The sequence below is a fragment of the Phaseolus vulgaris genome, chromosome 6 (genome assembly GCF_051622355.1).
Source record: "Phaseolus vulgaris cultivar YP4 chromosome 6, ASM5162235v1, whole genome shotgun sequence".
Taxonomy (NCBI): domain Eukaryota; kingdom Viridiplantae; phylum Streptophyta; class Magnoliopsida; order Fabales; family Fabaceae; genus Phaseolus; species Phaseolus vulgaris.
The window spans coordinates 15,577,928-15,599,201 of record NC_143503.1 but is presented as its reverse complement, the minus strand read 5'-3'; the positions used below and the strand labels follow the sequence as shown (position 1 = coordinate 15,599,201).

Below are 21,274 nucleotides of genomic sequence, written 5' to 3'. Positions count from 1 at the left end.
TCTACTCAAATTTTGAGTGAACTTTGGAGAGCTTTTGGAGCCTTCTTCTCTAGTCTTATCTGTTGAAGATGGTTGCTGCCCCTTCAAGATTGTGTTTGATGAAGACTTGTATGCTGTGTTTGATGAAGACATTTATGTGCTTTCCATGTATTTGTGCTTTGCTTTAAGAATGTCTTAGTTAGTGCTTAGAGGTTGTCTAAGAGTAGCTTTTTGCTGAGTATCTCACCTCATAACCACTGGCCATGTGTTAAGAACAAGCATAAGTTTTCTAAAACTGTTTTGCACATGTTTTACACAAAAACACGTTTTACTGCATAAAAATAAATCTGTTCTTTTCTAAATAAACAGATTCATTTTCTTCACTGATGCCTTGGCTAAAGTCTTGTAAAAATTGGATTTTGTGCATCAGGTATTTTGACTAAGTCTTCTTCTTTTCAAAACAACTGAGTTTCAAATAGTTAAATCTTCTCTGTTTTCGTTTTGAAAAATAAATCTGTTCATCTGTAAATGAATAGATTCTTTTTCTCTCTGGTGCCATGACAAGCTTAAACGTTTTCAGTTTTATCTCTGCACCAGAATGGTTGACTAAGTCTCCTCACTTAACAGATTCTCTAACTGCTTTTTGAAAATAAATCTGTTCATTTTATTTTCAATCTGTTCATTTTATAACAGCTTTAACTGTTTTTCAAAAATCTGTTATAAGCTGGCTTTCTATAAAATGCAAACTTGTTTTCTGAGCTTAAAAACGATTCAAACAGTTTATACATTTTGCAAAAACAAGTTTTGACAGCAGAGAGTTAAGTGTTTTCAAGGATTAGCATTTGTTCTTCAAAGATTTCGAAAATCACAAAGTGCTTGTTCTTGGTTTGGTTCCAAAAGCTTGGTGTGAGGTGCAGCTACTGTTCTAGCAATCTTGCCTACTGGTTTAAGGCAGATCTTTGTTACCTCAATCAGGTGTAGTCGTTTCACTTCTTATTACTTGTAAAAGTTTGGTTGAATCCTCTTCTTGATAGGTGTTCTTGAAGAGTGGATGTGTGTGTATGAGTGCTGAAATAGGTTTTTTTAGCAAGAGTACCTAAGTTCTTGTAGGTTTCAAGAACAGTGGGAAGTGTACTTGATTGTACTGTGTTTTTAGTGAATTCCACCTGTTGTTGGTGAAGACTGGATGTAGCTCAGGTTGAGTGAACCAGTATAATTGTTTGTGTTCATTCTCTCCCTCTCTCTGCAATTTCGTTTCTGCATAATTGATAAAACAGCAAAGAAATAAATCTGTTCAATTGAAAATAAATCGGTTCTTTCTGGGCACTGTGCATACTGTTCTTGATTTCTGAAAAAGCTGTTGTAATCTGATAAGAACATACAGAATCTGCTAAAACCAGTGGAACAGATTGACTGTGATAAGCTGATCAAGAAACTGTCAATATCATTAATTGAACCTTAAACAAATTGCTAAAAGTTGAAGCTTGCTGTTCTGTGATTAAGTGTTCTTAATTTCTGGAAAATTGCTTAATATCAAGAAGAACATTCATAGTCTGTTAAAGTCCACTGGAACAGCTTGTGTGCAAAGGTAACTCAATTAATTAGCATGCTATAATCACTTGCTTGAAATTGAAGCTTGCAGTTTTGTGTTTCACTGTTTTTCAAATCTGATATTTGTGTGTGTGCATCTGGAAAATTTTCACTGCATGATCTTGTGATTAATCTTGCTGAATTAAAAGCTTTTCAAACAAAAACAGTGTTGAAATAAATCTGTTCATTTTTACATAAATCGATTTATTTTCTGTAAAACTGGGTTAAACACTGTTTCTGCGAAGAAGTTTTTAAAGGGTCAATTCACCCCCCCTCTTGAACTTTGGCACTATTAAACCCAACAATTGGTATCAAGAGCTGGGACTTGTAGTTTAATCAAGTTTGCTTGTAAAAATGTCTGAGTTTAATGTGCTTTTTGCTGAGGGTTCTGCTGTAAATAGACCACCTATGTTTAATGGATTGAATTATGCATTTTGGAAAGTCAGAATGAGAATTTTTATGGAATCCATTGATGCATTAATTTGGGAAGCTGTGGTCAATGGACCTTATGTGCCAATGCAGATTGTCAAAGATGAACAAGTTGAAAAGCCAAGGTCAGAGTGGAGTGATACTGAAAGGAGAAAAGCTCAACATGATCTGGTGGCCAAGAATATAATAACTTCTGCATTGACAATGGACGAGTTCTTCAGAATATCTCAATGTAAGTCAGCAAAGGAGATGTGGGAAGTCTTAGAAGTGACTCATGAAGGGACTGAGGATGTAAAAAGGTCAAGGAAACATGCACTCATCCAAGAGTATGAGCTGTTCAGAATGCAACCAGGAGAGAACATTGCTGATGTGCAAAAAAGATTCACCCACATTGTGAATCACCTCACTGGCTTGGGAAAAGAATTTGATAAAGAGGAGCTCAACATAAAGATATTGAAGTGCCTCGACAGAAGCTGGCAACCAAAGGTGACAGCTATCTCTGAAAGCCGTGATCTGTCAAAATTGGGAACTACTGCACTGTTTGGAAAGCTGATGGAGCATGAGTTAGAGCTTAAAAGACTTAAAGAACAGGAAACAACAGAGAGGAAACCCAAAGGGTTGGCACTGAAAGCAACTGAATTGGATGAGATCAAGGAAGAAAAGGAAGATGCTGAAGATGATGATACAATCAACCTTCTTACAAAAAGATTCAGCAAATTTCTGAGGAAGAAAAGCAAAAATAGGAATCAGCAGAAAAGAAGGTATCCTAAACCTAATGATTTAAATTCCTCTAAATATACTTGCTTTGGATGTGGCAAAACAGGGCATATCAAAACAGATTGTCCAGACAATCAAACTAAGGACAAATCTGCCAGCAAGAAATTTGAAAGGAACAAAGGAAGAAGAGCCTACATCTCATGGGAGGAAAATGAAGTTTCCTCAACTAGCAGTTCTTCAACAGAAGATGAGGAGAACAATCTGTGTTTTATGATGAAGGATGAGGAGTCAAGCTCTGAATCAGTAAGTAATTTTTCTGCTGATTCTGATAACTATGATGATTTGCTTGCTGCCTTCAAGGAAACACATGAGGAAGCCAATAGGCTAGCTGTAATATGCAATAAGCTGCAAAAGGTAAATAATGTGCTTGCACCTAAAGTAAAAACACTTGAGGAAGAATTGCATAAGGCCAAAACAGATTTGGTAAGCCTTGAACTGACTTGCTTGCATGCCTCTATTAAAAACTGTGATAATTGCAAAAGATTGGAAAAACAAGTGGAATATTTGCTGAAAACCCTTTCCAATTTCACCAAGGGAAGAGAAAACCTTGAGTCTCTCCTTGGATCACAGAATGCTGTTTTCAATAAGAATGGACTTGGTTATATCCCTGGAAATACAACCAATGTCAAAAAGCTTTCAAGTTTTTTTGTTCCAGCAAAATCAGTTTTTTCAGCTTTTAACAGTGGCAAAAAGGCATCTCATGTAACCTGTTTTTACTGCATGAAATCTGGTCATACATCTAGGTCTTGCATTGCTAGAAGACATCTTGTGCCTAAGAACTTAGCTAAATGGCTACCAAAGAGAAGGTGTTAATCTGTGCTGGACCCTATACTGAAAAGGGTACCATTTGTATATTTTTTTTCTGTTTTGCAGATTGGAAGCAAGAAGAACCAGTGGTACTTGGACAGTGGCTGTTCCAAGCATATGACTGGAGATCTTACAAAGTTCACCAGCCTAAAGCTCAAAGCAGAAGGACATGTGACCTATGGTGACAATAACCGAGGGAGAATTTTGGGCAGAGGAACTGTTGGAACAGGAAATTCAACAACCATTGAGAATGTGCTGTATGTAGAAGGACTTAAGCATAGTCTTCTCAGCATAAGTCAGCTTTGTGACAAAGGATACAAAGTGAATTTTGAGTCAAGTGGCTGCACAATCTCAAGTAATTCATCTAGTAAGGCATTGTTTACTGGTAAGAGAGTGAATAACATTTACTTGTTGAATATCATGGAAACTAACTCTTCAAATGAGTGTTTGCTGTCCAGAAGTGATGAGTCTTGGTTGTGGCACAGGAGGTTAGCCCACATACACACAAATCACTTGAATAAATTGAAATCTAAAGATTTAGTTTCTGGTTTACCTAACATTAAATTTCAGGATAACAGGCTTTGTGATGCTTGTGTGAAAGGTAAACAAATCAAATCCTCTTTCAAGTTAAAGGATATTGTCTCTACAAAAAATCCATTGGATGTGTTGCATATGGACTTATTTGGTCCATCTAGAGTTGCTAGCTTGGCTGGAAATTTGTATGCTTTAGTTGTTGTGAATGACTACTCTAGATTTACATGGACTTTATTTCTTGCACATAAACATGATGCTTATTCTGCTTTTAAGAGATTAGCAAAAATTCTGCAAAATGAAAATGGTTGCTGCATTAAATCAATTCGAAGTGATCATGGGGGAGAGTTTCAAAATGCTAAGTTTGAGAGGTTCTGTGAGAAGCATGGGATAGCTCATACCTTTTCAGCCCCTAGGACACCCCAACAAAATGGTGTAGTTGAAAGGAAAAATAGATCACTAGAGGAACTTGCTAGAACTATGTTAAATGAATCTAAGCTTCCTAAGTATTTTTGGGCTGATGCTGTTTATACTGCAGGTTATGTCTTAAATAGGACCTTAATAAGACCAATTCTTAAGAAAACCCCATATGAATTATATAAGGGCAGAAAACCTAGTGTAAGCCACCTTAGAGTATTTGGGTGTAAATGTTTTGTATTGAATAATGGCAAAGAAAATCTTGGCAAGTTTGATGCTAAATCTGATGAAGGTGTGCACATTGGTTATGCTTTGAATGGTCATGCATATAGAGTCTTCAATAAAAGGTTGCTTATAGTAGAAGAATCAATGCATGTTGTTTTTGATGAAACTGATCATAGCCTATCTAAAACTGCTGATGAACCTGACAGTAATGAATTTAAATCTGTTTTAAATCAAAATGACTCGATTCATTTTGATACTGCTGATACACATGCTATACAAGAATCTATTGCAGCTGCAGGTTTGCCAAAAGAGTGGAAAACCCCAAGAGACTTAACCCTTGATAATGTCATTGGGAACATTGAGAAAGGAGTGTCAACTAGAAAATCCTTGAACAATTTCTGTGAAGCAATGGCCTTTGTATCTCAAGTTGAACCCAAGAATTTGAAAGAAGCTCTTAAGGACAGCAACTGGATTTTAGCTATGCAAGAGGAACTAAATCAGTTTGCTCTTAATGAGGTCTGGACTCTTGTTCCTAGAATACCTGAGATGAATGTTATTGGAACAAAATGGGTATTTAGAAACAAAATGGATGAGCATGGAGTGATCACCAGAAACAAGGCTAGGCTTGTAGCTAAAGGGTACAATCAAGAAGAAGGAATAGACTATGATGAGACATATGCACCAGTGGCTCGGTTAGAAGCTGTTAGACTGCTGCTTGCCTTTTCCTGCATCAAAGGGTTCAAGCTATTTCAAATGGACGTGAAGAGTGCCTTTCTAAATGGCTATATAAATGAAGAAGTATTTGTTTCACAACCACCAGGTTTTGAAGACCATCAACATCCAGAATATGTGTTCAAACTCCAAAAGGCTCTCTATGGACTCAAGCAAGCTCCTAGGCAATGGTATGAGAGGCTAAGTGATTTTCTCACCTCTCAAGGCTATGAAAGAGGCACATCAGATAAGACCTTGTTCATTAAGAAGAAAGGAGATGACTCAATTCTAGTTCAAGTATATGTGGATGACATCATTTTTGGATCAAACAATGGAGAATTGTGTGAAGCTTTCGTGAAAGTCATGAAGAGTGAGTTTGAAATGTCAATGATGGGTGAGTTGAACTATTTTCTAGGCTTGCAGGTCAAACAACTCAAGGATGGTATTTTCCTAAGTCAAGCTAAGTATTGCAAGGATCTGCTGAAGAAATTTGAAATGGACAAGTGTAAACCAATCAACACACCCTTCTCAACAAGCTGCCATTTGGATCATGATGAAACTGGAATTTCTGTTGATGAAACCAAATACAGAGGACTCATAGGATCACTGCTGTATCTTACTGCTAGCAGGCCAGATATAATGTTTGCAGTGTGCATGTGTGCAAGGTTTCAATCTGCTCCTAAAGAATCACACTACAATGCTGTCAAAAGGATTTTGAAGTATTTGCAAGGAACTAAAGAAGTTGGCTTGTGGTATCCAGGTAACATTTCATTAAGCTTAACTGGGTATTCTGATTCAGATTTTGCAGGTTGCAAAATTGATAGGAAGAGCACAAGTGGAACCTATCATTTGCTTGGATCAAGCTTGATCTCATGGCAATGCAAAAAGCAGGCTTGTGTAGCTCTTTCCACTGCTGAAGCAGAATACATTGCAGCAGGGAGTTGTTGTGCTCAAACTATATGGCTAAGACAACAATTGAATGATTTTGGTATCTTACTTAACCATATACCTCTGCTGTGTGATAATACAAGTGCAATCAACTTAACCAAAAATCCTGTCATGCATTCAAGAACCAAACACATTGAAATAAGGCATCATTTTCTAAGGGAACACATATCTAATGGAACATGTGATATTAAGTTCATTGGTACTGATTTACAACTTGCTGATTTGTTCACAAAACCATTAGCTAAAGATAGGTTTAATTTTCTGCTTAATGAATTGGGTATTATAAATGTCAATTGTACCTAGCAGTGAAAAATTAAATCTGTTTATTCGCAATTAAATGTGTTTATTTTCTGCACTGATACGCATTGATGACTAGGAAAGAGAAATTCTGATCTTTGACTGCTTTACTGATTTAGTGGGCATTAACCTCTGTACCTTTGACGGTTTTGGTCATGGTTATGTAACCGATTTGATGGTTTGGGTGCTCAATAAGAATTTGAGTGTATGCATCGTGACCCTAAAGATTTGGTGCTTATTTTCAAAGATACTCTGCACAAAATTCAGAAGCATAATATCTTCATGCATATCCACTCATAACTGCCATATCAATCCATTTATTCTGCTATAAATCTGTGTGAATACTTGCTACCCACATTGGCCATTCTCTTTCTATTCTCACCATTTGAAATCAAGAAAAGAATTCAGGTTACCATGGCTTCGTCTTCAAGACAAAAACAAAAAGGCAAGGGAAAGCAAAACACTTCTCAAGGTGTGTTAGAAGGATGGTTCGCTAGAAATGAAGAAGGCATCAATGCCTACATTCATGAAACAAGCAGGAAGCAGATCAACATACCCAAGGTGCTGGATTTCAACTGGCTGAAATCTGAAAAATTGGTAGAAACAAGGGCTGTGTTGAAGCACCAGAAACTGAAAAAGATGCTGGAATTAACGGGTAATGTCTATCCTGACTTGGTTAAGGTGTTTTATACTAACCTCACATTGGATGGGAAGAATGTTGTCTCTTATGTGAAAGGGACAAAGATGAAGATCACAAGTGAGGTGTGGAATTCTGTGGCTGGAATAAAATATGCTGGACTGAAAGTAGGGAAAGGGAACACCAGTGGAATTTCAGAATTCAACAAGCTGCAATATTACAAAAGTTGCATGAGGAATCCTACAGAAAGCATAAACAGATTCCATGCAGGGCATTTGAACCTCACTCCACGTCTAGTTGCATACATCATAGCTTGGCAACTGATTCCAAGAGGGACAAACCATGCTGTCTTACATGAAGAGGATCTCATTCTCCTATACTGCATCATGAACCAGATTAAGGTAAACTGGGTGTTCATTGTCAACGAACACATGCTCAAGTCAAAAAGGTTGGCTGATTACAGATTTCCCTATGCTATTCTTGTTTCCAAATTAATTGATTACTTTGGTATTGATGTTACAAATGAGAGAAATGACCCTATCAAAGCTGTAAGTGAGATTGATACTTCAACTCTCACCAAAATGGGTTTTCACAAAATTGAAAACAAGTGGGTGGTTCTCAAGGAGAAGGACACTCAAGCAGAACATGAGGATGAGGATGAAGCTGTTGCCATGGAAGATGACTCTCCTGCTGCCCAATCTGAACATGAGGAAGTTGCTGCAAATGCCATTGTTGCCTATCAAAATCCAGAATACCGTGGAGAACCAATGTCTATGTTTGAGAGGCAAGTGCTGTACCGTCTTGATGTCATGTCTGCAGAACAAAGGGCACACTTTGAGGCTACTCATGCAAGGTTCCAACACCTTGATCATCAGATTGAAGGAGTTCAGGCACAGCTTGCAGAGCTCTACTACAAGGATCAGTAGTTTTCTGCTTTTAATGCTTTCTTTATCAGTTTTCAAGTTTCTGTAATGCTGAACAATTTGGTTTTCTGTTTCTGAACTATTATGGTTATAATTTCTGCTTTATACCCCTGTATTCCCTATGCTTATATGCTGTTTGATGAATCCAAAGGGGGAGAAAAATAGCTCACCATGCTAGGTGATGCTAGCTGTAACAGGGAGTTAATTCTGCACCTTTAAATCAATTCATATGCTATGCAATACTGCTGTTTTTTTCTGGTTTAAAATCTGGTGCAGTGCAGGTGCCTTTTTTGGTTTAAAATCTGGTGCAGTACAAGTGCTTAAAGCAACAAACCTATGAGGTTTAGCTATGGGGATTTGTCTCCATCAAACAGGGGGAGATTGTTGAAGATGGTTGCTGCCCCTTCAAGATTGTGTTTGATGAAGACTTGTATGCTGTGTTTGATGAAGACATTTATGTGCTTTCCATGTATTTGTGCTTTGCTTTAAGAATGTCTTAGTTAGTGCTTAGAGGTTGTCTAAGAGTAGCTTTTTGCTGAGTATCTCACCTCATAACCACTGGCCATGTGTTAAGAACAAGCATAAGTTTTCTAAAACTGTTTTGCACATGTTTTACACAAAAACACGTTTTACTGCATAAAAATAAATCTGTTCTTTTCTAAATAAACAGATTCATTTTCTTCACTGATGCCTTGGCTAAAGTCTTGTAAAAATTGGATTTTGTGCATCAGGTATTTTGACTAAGTCTTCTTCTTTTCAAAACGACTGAGTTTCAAATAGTTAAATCTTCTCTGTTTTCGTTTTGAAAAATAAATCTGTTCATCTGTAAATGAATAGATTCTTTTTCTCTCTGGTGCCATGACAAGCTTAAACGTTTTCAGTTTTATCTCTGCACCAGAATGGTTGACTAAGTCTCCTCACTTAACAGATTCTCTAACTGCTTTTTGAAAATAAATCTGTTCATTTTATTTTCAATCTGTTCATTTTATAACAGCTTTAACTGTTTTTCAAAAATCTGTTATAAGCTGGCTTTCTATAAAATGCAAACTTGTTTTCTGAGCTTAAAAACGATTCAAACAGTTTATACATTTTGCAAAAACAAGTTTTGACAGCAGAGAGTTAAGTGTTTTCAAGGATTAGCATTTGTTCTTCAAAGATTTCGAAAATCACAAAGTGCTTGTTCTTGGTTTGGTTCCAAAAGCTTGGTGTGAGGTGCAGCTACTGTTCTAGCAATCTTGCCTACTGGTTTAAGGCAGATCTTTGTTACCTCAATCAGGTGTAGTCGTTTCACTTCTTATTACTTGTAAAAGTTTGGTTGAATCCTCTTCTTGATAGGTGTTCTTGAAGAGTGGATGTGTGTGTATGAGTGCTGAAATAGGTTTTTTTAGCAAGAGTACCTAAGTTCTTGTAGGTTTCAAGAACAGTGGGAAGTGTACTTGATTGTACTGTGTTTTTAGTGAATTCCACCTGTTGTTGGTGAAGACTGGATGTAGCTCAGGTTGAGTGAACCAGTATAATTGTTTGTGTTCATTCTCTCCCTCTCTCTGCAATTTCGTTTCTGCATAATTGATAAAACAGCAAAGAAATAAATCTGTTCAATTGAAAATAAATCGGTTCTTTCTGGGCACTGTGCATACTGTTCTTGATTTCTGAAAAAGCTGTTGTAATCTGATAAGAACATACAGAATCTGCTAAAACCAGTGGAACAGATTGACTGTGATAAGCTGATCAAGAAACTGTCAATATCATTAATTGAACCTTAAACAAATTGCTAAAAGTTGAAGCTTGCTGTTCTGTGATTAAGTGTTCTTAATTTCTGGAAAATTGCTTAATATCAAGAAGAACATTCATAGTCTGTTAAAGTCCACTGGAACAGCTTGTGTGCAAAGGTAACTCAATTAATTAGCATGCTATAATCACTTGCTTGAAATTGAAGCTTGCAGTTTTGTGTTTCACTGTTTTTCAAATCTGATATTTGTGTGTGTGCATCTGGAAAATTTTCACTGCATGATCTTGTGATTAATCTTGCTGAATTAAAAGCTTTTCAAACAAAAACAGTGCTGAAATAAATCTGTTCATTTTTACATAAATCGATTTATTTTCTGTAAAACTGGGTTAAACACTGTTTCTGCGAAGAAGTTTTTAAAGGGTCAATTCACCCCCCCTCTTGAACTTTGGCACTATTAAACCCAACATTATCTTGATGGATCAATGGAGTCCTCAAGTGGCGGCATCACTCTCATCTAGGAGCATTCCACACTTCTAGTGGCGAGATCATCCATCATTCTTCCATCTTCATGAGCATTCTCTTCTCCTTCCTTCCTTCTCTTTCAATTGTTCATGTTGTCTTGTGTTCTTGAGCTTTTTTTTTTGGTTCGGTTATTCTAATTTTCCAGCAAGTATATTCTGTTCTTGCCTTTTATTTTCACTTTTGTTCGGTTCATATGTTTTCTTTTCAATTCTGTTCGGTCCTTTTAATTTTACCTCTCTTTGTTGATTCAATTTGACAATATGTGGAGCATCCAAATGAGTATGGGATTTGGTACTAGTTTTTGGTGAGTTCTTGTCTTAGAACAATGATCCAACTCTAAGAAAAGTGCCTCTATAATGTCCAACTCAAGGTGATTCCTAAGAATGTCAAGAATCATTCTCTATATGGCTAGTGGAATCACATCAGTATGGTTCAATCTGTGACAATATATGCATTGTTTGCCATTGTTTTGATACCTATTTTTTCCTCTTCCTCGAGATCTACCACTTCCATTGCGAAATGTCCTCCAGCTTCCTTTATTGTTTGAAGTATTAAACAAAGCTTTGTTATTCATCATCATTGATGGAAGAGACCCAAGCCCATGATAGAAAAAGCCCAAGCCCATATACAAGTTAAAGCTTAAGCTCAAGCCCAACAAATAGAAGATTTGGGCCAACTCAGCATCATTGGATGTCTTTTTTTTGTAATTACTTTTGAGTATTTTTAGTAGAACATAGAGGGAGGTGTAGATATAGATATAAGAGAGCTTGGCTCATGTATTTGCAAGATTAATTAATGAAATACTGCCAAAATGTGTCATTCTTACTCCTTTGCCTAAACTCTCTTAGGATTTAGGTCTTTAATCTTCAAACCTTTCACCTACAAAGAGAGTTGGCCGAACCTCTCTCACTCTCCTACTTCTCATGCACCTCCAAGGCTACCACAACTCTTAGGAGAGCCTTGTTCCACCAACAATCCATTGAAGCTTCCACAAATTCCACCTCAAAAACGCTAGGATGAAGAGCTCAAGCTATCATTTGGTATCTAGAGCTATGGTCTTCAAGAGATAAGTGTCTCTTTTCATTTTTATGTTTGAGTTCTTCTTATTTTCGTGTTGTTCATCTCTTGTTCATGTTGTCTTGCTGTTTTTACATTTTTAAATTGATTTAGATGCTGTTCTAAGCATTTCAATCGGTACAAATTGTTCAAATTGTTCTTGAGCTTCTTATTTTCATTTTTTGTGTAGGAATCTATGGTGAATTGTGTTGCTGTTTTGATTTTAGGTTACTTGAGTCTTGTTTGAATTTTTGTTCGGTGCAATATGATGTTCTTGAGTCATTTTAATTTCTGAATCTAAATCATGTTTTGTCTAGTCATGCATTTCCAAGAATGTCAACAAATCTTAATAGTACTTTTGTTGATTCATTTGTTTCTTGTTTTGATTTGAGTTCAATTTGAATTTTGACTTGATTTGATCCTTTGGTGCTTTTTTCCTTTTAGTTTGAGTTCATATTTGTATGATAGTTCCATACAAATTCATATGACATTCACTCCATTGTGTTTTTGAAGTTTCTCTTTCTGTTTTTAATTCCAGAATTAGGACTCCTCTGTTTTTTCAAATTCTGTACTGGCTGTTTTGTGTTATGAAAATTAAATACGTTGAAGAAAAATTATGAGATTCTGGATTTCAGTGTTTTCAGGTGTTAGAAAAAGAAGAAAAAAAGAATTAGTTGAAAAGGAAAAATAAAATAAAAAGATAAATCACACAAAAAAAGTGTGCATTATGACGCTAAAATTGACGGTATTTGGACAGTGATTTTGAAAACTTTATCACAATTAATTGGTGCATGTTTTTGGTGTGATTCCAGCGCCAAAAGTTTGCTAAGAGATTGAATCGTTTTTGGTTAAATTTTCAGAACCAAATTCAAAATAGCCAGATCAGCATAAATATTTTAAGTCACACTTTCAGAACCTAAATTTTCCAGTAGTGCTGTTTTGGTTTTTCAAATCAATTCTAGTGTCATTCTTTAGGTTCATTTTGTGTGCTAGCCTTTGTTGAGGGCCTATTGTTTTTATTTGTTTGTCCAATATCATTCTAAACTCATTCTAAGTTGTGTCATATCATCAAATCCAGTTGCTGTGGTACTATTTTAAAAATTTAATTTGTTTCTTGCTTTCTTTTCTTGACCTCTAAAATTGTTGGTGGATGAATTTCAATTGGTGCTTGTTAAGTGGAAATTGACTTGAGGAGAGTCTAGCTCTACTTAGTAGGTACTGTTTTTGAGAATTTAATTGCTTAATTCATAAGAGGTTAAGGCAAGGAACAACAGCAAACACAAATACAAATACCAAACACATACACTTGGAAGGACACAACAAAGAAGAGTAACTACAAGCCAAGGAGTGCATAGTATAGAAAGCTGAAATTTAATTTGTGCAATTCAATTTCTTTGTATTTCTTTGAGTTGTTATTACATTTAACCTTGTTTAATTAGTTGACTAATCACGCTTAGACGGTGAGTGTGTCTTCAAAGGCTCAAAGTGTCTAGAAGCCTCACCTAGGAAACGTCTAGTTTAAAGTTTTGTGGATTAGCAATTTTAATTGTGCTTAGCTAGTTTGATTTACGTCAATTACTTGTTTAAGCTTTGATTAATTGCTTTGTTTGTTAATTGCTTTGCATTATTTTCTTTTGCATAAAATTTGAGTTTTCATTCCTCATTGTGTTCTAAGTAATTTACTTAGAAAAAGAATTGTGTGAAGTTTTTGAGGGATAGTTTTTGGCAAGGAAAGACTTGGTACTTAAGAAGTCCTAGTGACTCACCTCTCTTTCCTGGAAAGCTACCTTCACCACTTTCCTTTTCTTTCTTGAAGTAAAATACTTTTAAACACAAATCTTTAGTCATGTCAACTCACTCTTCTAAATCTAGTGAAAGTGATATAAAGTCCATTAAAACTTTTTTAAAACAAGTAGCCAAGGACTTCCAATCACTCTCATATAGACAATTGGAACATGAGGTACAAATCAAAGAGTTGAAAATGGCTAAAGAAAAGGATGAAAGCTCTAAAAAATCTAAAAAAATATATTCACATGCATCTAGTTCTCACAATCATGAATCATATGGGGAAGAAAGTCTTAGGATAAATGAATATTATCAACCACCCCCTAGGAGAACTAGAAGAGAAAGAAAAGAACAAGAAATCACTAAGGAGGTTAGGGTAGATCTACCTTATTTCCATGGGAAAGAAAATGTAGAAACCTATCTAGATTGGGAAATGAAGGTAGAACAATTGTTTGCTTGCCATAGAGTAAGTGAGGAAAGAAAGGTACCCTTAGCCATCTTAAGTTTTCAAGGAAATGCTATGAATTGGTAGATTGCCCTAAAAAGAGAGAGACATCTCCACAAGGACCCTCCCATTACATATTGGAATGACCTTAGGGGAGCCTTGAGATGTCGCCATATTCCCTCATCCTACAAAAGGAAGTCAATGGACAAACTCCAAGGACTTCATCAAAAAAATCTAAGTGTAGAAGAATATTGGCAAAAGATGGCGATATATATAAAAAGGGCAAGGATTAACGAAGACAACCATACCACCATAGCTAGGTTTTTAAGTGGTCTCGAACTTGAGATAAGAAACAAAGTTGAACTTTTATCTTATAGAGATTTAAATGACTTGATTCAACTTAGCATTAAAGTTGAAAAACAAAATTTGAGAAAACAATCAAGTCAAAAACAAAGTTCATACTCTGTATCTTATGACAAGGATGAGTTCCAAAGAGGGGAAGAACATATAAAAGAAACATCTCTAAAACTTTCCCAAAACCTATCCGAGCATATCTCACATACTCTAGCTAGAGAAATTCAATGTTTAGAATGTCTTGGTAAGGGCCATCTAGCATCTCATTGTTCCAATGAAAGATCTATGATCTTAAGGAACAAAGATGAATATAGTAGCCAAGAAAAAGAAACTAGTGGAGTAAAGAAAATGAGAAAGAAATAGAAAAGCCAAGTGAGGGGTTGTGTGAATCTAGAAAGAATGAGGAATATCTTATAACACCCCTTACAAGCATAGTAAAAATAGAATATTTAAAAAGGGATTGCATAGGTAAATATGTAGTAGTTTATGATTACCTAAGTCACCTTAGGGAAGTTTTCTTAGTGTTTAGGGCTAATAGTTTGTTTGCTAATAGTGATAAATGTACTTTCGATGTTGATAGTGTAGTGTCTTTGGGTTTTATAGTTAACAAAAATGGGGTACATGTTGACCCCGAGAAAATCAAAGCCATCCAAGAATGGCCAACACAACAAAATATAGGAGATGTTAGGAGTTTTCATGGTCTAGCAAGTTATTATAGGAGAATTAATCATAACTTCTCAAGTCTAGCTTCACCACTCAATAAGTTAGTGAAGAAAGAAACTCCATTTTGTTGGATGGAGAAGCATGAGCAAGCCTTTCAAAGGTTGAAAGCTCAACTCACCAATACACGTATTCTAGCTTTACCAAACTTTGTAAAAACTTCTGAGCTAGAGTGTGATGCATTGGGAGTAGGAATAGGTGTTGGGTTGTTGCAAGGTGGGCACCCAATTGCATATTTTATTGAAAAACTTCATGGTGCAACCCTCAACTACCCCATCTATAACAAAGAGCTCTATACACTTGTGAGGGCCCTGCATGAGTCTTTAAAATCTTTAAAGAGTCAACACAAGTTAAAAATACATGCAAAGTGGATGGGATTTCTTGAGCAAATTCCTTATGTTATCAAATACAAGAAGAAAAATACAAATATTGTGGTGGATGCTCTATCAAGGAAACATGCCCTATTTTTAAAACTTGGAGCCCAAATTCTTGGATTTGATAACATATCTAAACTTTATCAAGATTTTGCAACCACTTTTGCTAAGTATCAACATAGAGCACATGGAGGGTTTTATGTTTATGAGGGGTACTTATTTAAAGAAGAAAAACTTTGCATACCCCAAATAACACATAGAAAACTCCTTGTAAATGAGTCACATGAAGGAGGATTCATAAGTCATTTTGGAGTTGATCAAACTCTTGAGCTTTTGAAAGAAAAGAAAATTATGAACTCTTCCCTAAAGAAATATTGCAAAAAGTTGCCAAAAACAATAGAAAAACAAAAAGAATGGCAACTTCATAAAGTTGATTTTTATACAACTACTTCAACTAACTCATTTGCTTTGTTTGATGATTCCCATAGATAGACGTTTGATCCGGGAGGACGAGCATAGTTGTCAAAGCAAGAGGCTGCTATCCGAGATCGACCCTGTGGATCTGAGGATAGATTTTCTCAAGAAGGAGGAAATGATGGACACCATCCAGCCACATACATTCCCCTACTAATGACGAGGACAAAGCCTTGGAGTTGAGGACAAATCCTTTTCAAGAGGGAGGGGATGATGGAAGAAAAAGCCCAAGCCCATGATAGAAAAAGCCCAAGCCCATATACAAGTTAAAGCTTCAACTCAAGCCCAACAAATAGAAGATTTGGGCCAACTAAGCATGAGTGGATGTCTTTTTTTTGTAATTACTTTTGAGTATTTTTAGTAGAACATAAAGGGAGGTGTAGATATAGATATAAGAGGGCTTGGCTAATGTATTTGCAAGATTAATTTGAGTAATGAAATGCTACCAAAATGTGTCATTCTTACTCCTTTGCCTAAACTCTCTTAGGATTTAGGTCTTTAATCTTCAAACCTTTCACCTACAAAGAGAGTTGGCCGAACCTCTCTCACTCTCCTACTTCTCATGCACCTCCAAGGCTACCACAACTCTTAGGAGAGCCTTGTTCCACCAACAATCCATTGAAGCTTCCGCAAATTCCACCTCAAAAATGCTAGGATGAAGAGCTCAAGCAATCAATCATTACCTTTATTCATCATCTCATTACCTGCCAACTGTCATTCTTATTGAATGATGAGGGAAAAAATACGATTTATACTGGGTAAAGGCTCCATTAGCAAGATTTGTATCTTATAAGTAAAATAAGTGTCATTCAAACATTTTAACAAACACAAAGCGTACTTAGATACTTTATACCTCTGGATGTGCTTAGTTAATGCACAATTGCATTTGGTCTTAGTGTTTCAAGTTCTTCCCATAAGGTCTTCAAATAAGTGTAGAATTCATTCGTTGTTTATTCACCTTGCCTCATGGAATTTATCTCTTGAAGAAGATCAGAAATTATGAAATGATCTCCTTTTGAAAAAATTCATGTAAATCTTCCCAGAGTTCCCTCACATCCTCTATGTAAACCACATTTTGCGCAATTTGTGCATTGAGATTCTATGTTACCCATAATATAACCATCATATTACACATTTCCCACATTTCTTGGAGTGAAGTACTTGGTTGTGGAGTAGGCAGAGTGCCATCAATGAACTTGTGTTTGTTCTTTGAAAGAATAGCACGACGCATAGCCCTACTCCATGTATGATAATTGTTGCCGCCAAGCTAAAGGTTGATTAATATCATTCCTAGATTTTCTCCAAGATGTAGATTGTAAAAGCTGTTTGGATTCTGAGTGGGATCTTGACTATTGCTATTGTTAGTTTCGATTACGAATAACGAATATTACAAGAAGAAAAATAAATGTAAAGAAAGAAAAATAAATCTAGAGATAGCATAAGAACCAGAAACAAGAATAAAAGAAATGATGCAATCATAACTTGCATTGCTATGAGTCTTTTGTTTTGTATTTTGGGGTGCGAAATTTGGTGGGATTGGATGGCTAACATGGGTGAAATATGTAAAGTATTGGTGTATGGAGAATGATAATGAAGCTTAAGAGAGGTTAGACCAACTCTTAAGAAGATTCAAGCAAAACACTAATAAAAGTGCAAACTTAAGAGTGAGAATTTGAAGACAAAGGAGCTAGCAACTTGGACAACATTTATTTATCAATTCAAATATGATTTACAAGGGGGCTAACACTTGTATTTATAGTGCTATGGACAGCTAATGTGCAAGCTTTAACCCTAAAAAAACTCTTCAGATGGTCTAGAGTTGCATTAGGTCCAAGGAGGCCCAATTGTAACTTTAGCTAGACTCTTTCTTTTTCTATTTACAACCTACTCTAATTGGCAAAATTGGCCTAAAACATGGTCCAAGATAATGGTCGAAATATAAGTCCAAAATAAAGTCTATACTACTTTGTACAAATTTATAAAACTAGAAAATTTGGAAGAGAAAGTTAAAAATTAATTCTTCATAAAAATAGAGTTTTATGAACTCCTTCTTCTTCTTCCATTCTTCTAGCCATGGTCCTAGTTAATGGCCCAATATGTATCCTTCCGGATGGTCCTTCATCAAGAAAGAGCGGAAGCAGAATGGAACTTTAAGTCGTTTTGATATCATATTGGATTCTGGTATTCATTAGCACAACACATTGCAGAATTCAACTTTCCTGGTGTGTATGTTTAATCTTCTCTGACACGTGACAACATCTCTATCCTTATTACATGCATTAGATGATGCCGTGGAAAGAGAAAGAATAGAGAAAAAGAAAAAAAAAATTGTATTATTTATTATATCCAAAAAGAAAAAATGGATGCAGTATATATAGGGTTTGTTAACTAAAACAGAGTAACAGAAAACTAAACTTATAAAACTTAATACTATCAGTTATAAAATTCATTTTTAATATACATTTAAGTGTGATTGTTATAAAATTCATTAAACTTATTAACAAAGGAAAATAACCCATAATTGTGTGATCTTTGGCTAATGAAAGATAACGTACGAAGAAATTAACCAATTATCTTGCGCTCCTTATCACTACACATTATTTATTTATTTTGAACAGCTAATCTTTATTCCATATATTAAACAAACAAAAAATTTAAAAAAGAGATTTATGTGAATTGTCTATACTAAGAAATCGAGTAGGATTGATATATTTAATTAAGATATATATGGACAAATTTTTCATTATAAAGACTCCATATAAAGAAATTAGAAAAATGAAATAAGTATTTTTATATCTGAAAATTAATTTATATATAAGTTAATTTGCAATTCTTTTATAAAACGCAAACATATATATCCAATATCCTACTCCCATCCATTCTTGGGCGATTTCTTCATGCACCTCTATGCTTTCTTTCAGCACTTTCATAGAACAGGTGAAATGATAATTATGTTTTTTTTCCATCTTTTTCATTGACACTCTTCTTCTCTTTCCTGGATTCTAAATTTCTGAATTCTAAAATTTTGGAAGGTATTTTATGAGTTTGAAAATATATTATAAGTTTTAGAATTCAAAATATAAAACTGTATTATGAATTATAGAGTTCAAAAAATATTTATTGAGTTTGAAAATATATTATGAACTTATAGAATTTGAAATAACTATTTTTCAAATTCTAGAATTCGAAAGATTTCTGAGTTCGAAAATAGCTTTCAAAGTTTATAATTCAGCAGGATGCAATTTTGTTTTTCAAAATTTTAAAGTTAGAAAGGTTTACGGAAGAAAACAAACCCTACACCTTTTATCGAAATGTAGTTTTCGAATTAAATATTTATGGAAGTTTAGGGAGAAGCTATAGAGGTGGAGAAAGAAATTGTCCATTCTTAAAAATGAAGCCCAAAATTAAAAATACAAAGCAACAATAAAGCCCAATGGTGTAATGAAACAATTTTTATTAATTTCCCCAAAGCATTAAAACCCATTAAACAAGAATAAAACAACATTAATGAGTAAAATACACAATAAAACAACATTAGTAGGAGAATTATCCTTAAGAAAGCATTGGTAGGATGATATAAGAATGGGTTTTGAGTGATGGGTGGGTTGGTAATGAATTTAAAACTTGAATATGTTCCAAATTCAATTCAATAATTAACTTTGTAAACATTATTTATGAACCAAATAGACTGAAATTAAGTTTGTTAAATAAATAATACTGAAAAATATATAACTCGACTTGATTAATTAATAAAAAAACTCAGTATATAAATAAATATAAAATTGGTCATATTTTTCATAAAATAAATAAATAATATGTAAATATAATTTCAAATTAAATTGAGCTAACTGTTCAAACTATACCATTAGTAAATTTGAATAAACTTAAGTGTAAACTAAATGATAAATATTGAATACAAGTAGAACGAATTATCATTGAGTTGAGCTCGTTATTCCAATTTAATTATCTTCATATATATATATATATATATATATATATATATATATATATATATATATATATATATATATATATATACTTGTATAGGTAAAGTGCGTCTAGATAGTACCTGGAACTGGTTGAACAATTGTTGATGTGTCAGTGATCTCCTAGTTCCTTTCTTCAAGTCTTTTTCCTCAAGTGTTGTTGCTCGGTCAAGGTTGACCAGAAAAAGGTACTCCGACGATTAAGTAAGTACTTTGTGTAAAGAGTGTATATTTGTAAACTGATTAAAGCGTACCTTCACCTCTATAAAGGATTTATTTACAGTGTTAGTCATCGGCTCTTGTTGTAATGGGCTAAATATTTTTTGTCCACTAGCATGATCCCTGATAGGGAGGTATATTGGTATATGAGTATGTTGGTATATTTGAAGAATATCTTAATATCTTTAAGTTAATCAGTGTTAGGCTGATTCCTCGGGGATGTCATCCACTTTGACGTAGTCGGTCGGTCACCGATCAATATATATATAATGCATAATGTCGAAATCAGTAACCATAACATAAATCATACTATCAAGCAATATGTATTGAACTATCTCAGCACCAAATCTGGCAGATAGATGATCTAGCACATGAATCATGTGTACATATCAATGAAACTAGATAATTCAAATTATGATATACCAATCAAACAAGTATGTCATTATAGAAAATAGATGAGTTCTGAAGCCGTTTTGTAGACAGTATATCAGCATGTACAACAATGTTGAAATTATGGAAGAAAGTCATAATTAAGCTTGAACAACTTACTGCATCCTTTTTTTTTGCTTGAACATAATTATGGGTATTTATTTGGCTTAAAGTAATTCCTAGACCTTAATCATCCCTAAAACAACCATCCCCCTTTAGCAACAATGACAATTTCTTTATGTGAACTCTTTTTGATGATATAAAAAAGGGGAGAAAATATATAAGTTTTGAAAATAAAGTGTTTGCGAATTTGGGGAGAATTTCTCTTATGTGAATTTCTTATATGGATTAACTACACACATTCACATAAAAGGTGTTTGTGCTTTATTTGCTTCCATTGATATGATTCTATGATGTGATTTTATGTGATATATAAACTCAAACTATTCATTTGTTGAGTAGAATATCTCTGATATGATTGTTAATGTTTTTATGTTATGTAAACTTATAGTTTTTGTCATCATAAAAAATAGGAAATTATTAAGTCAGTAGACAATCTAATACCTTTAAGATGATCACATGATATGTGCGCTTATGTGATTTGATGAAAACAAACATTATAAGGTGTTTTGTGGTATAACAAAACTCACTCATGTGCATTATAAGCTTAGACAAAAACATTAGAGAAGATGAGCACGACTAAACGTCTTTAACCATATTAGACGACACAATAGAAAAGACTGTTAGATGAACCATTGGCACATGCTCACAACAAAGACCACTAGAAAATCCTACCATGGTCTTAACATTGGAGAAATGACGAAGAGCTTATAAAGATAATATCTGAAGAAAAGACGCATAATATGGTATCAAGAAATGCGTCTGACAATATCGTGAAACTATGTCAAAC

At 34.6% G+C, this 21,274-nt stretch overlaps 1 protein-coding gene across 1 annotated transcript; it reads left to right on the top strand.

The window, feature by feature from the left end:
• The first annotated feature begins 1,923 nt into the window (after positions 1 to 1,923).
• On the top strand, positions 1,924 to 19,920 carry LOC150027187 (uncharacterized). The gene is made up of 2 exons (XM_090303855.1): positions 1,924 to 2,978; positions 19,833 to 19,920. Exons 1-2 carry the CDS (start codon positions 1,924 to 1,926, stop codon positions 19,918 to 19,920), a joined length of 1,143 nt encoding a protein of 380 aa, XP_090159981.1.
• The last annotated feature ends 1,354 nt before the right edge of the window (positions 19,921 to 21,274 follow it).

Excerpts from the sequence above, each read along its gene's own strand:
- LOC150027187 (XM_090303855.1), top strand. The coding sequence starts at position 1,924 with ATGTCTGAGTTTAATGTGCTTTTTGCTGAGGGTTCTGCTGTAAATAGA. Across the intron at positions 2,979-19,832 it reads GAAGATGAGGAGAACAATCT|TGATCTCCTAGTTCCTTTCT; the intron begins GTGTTTTATGAT and ends TTGATGTGTCAG.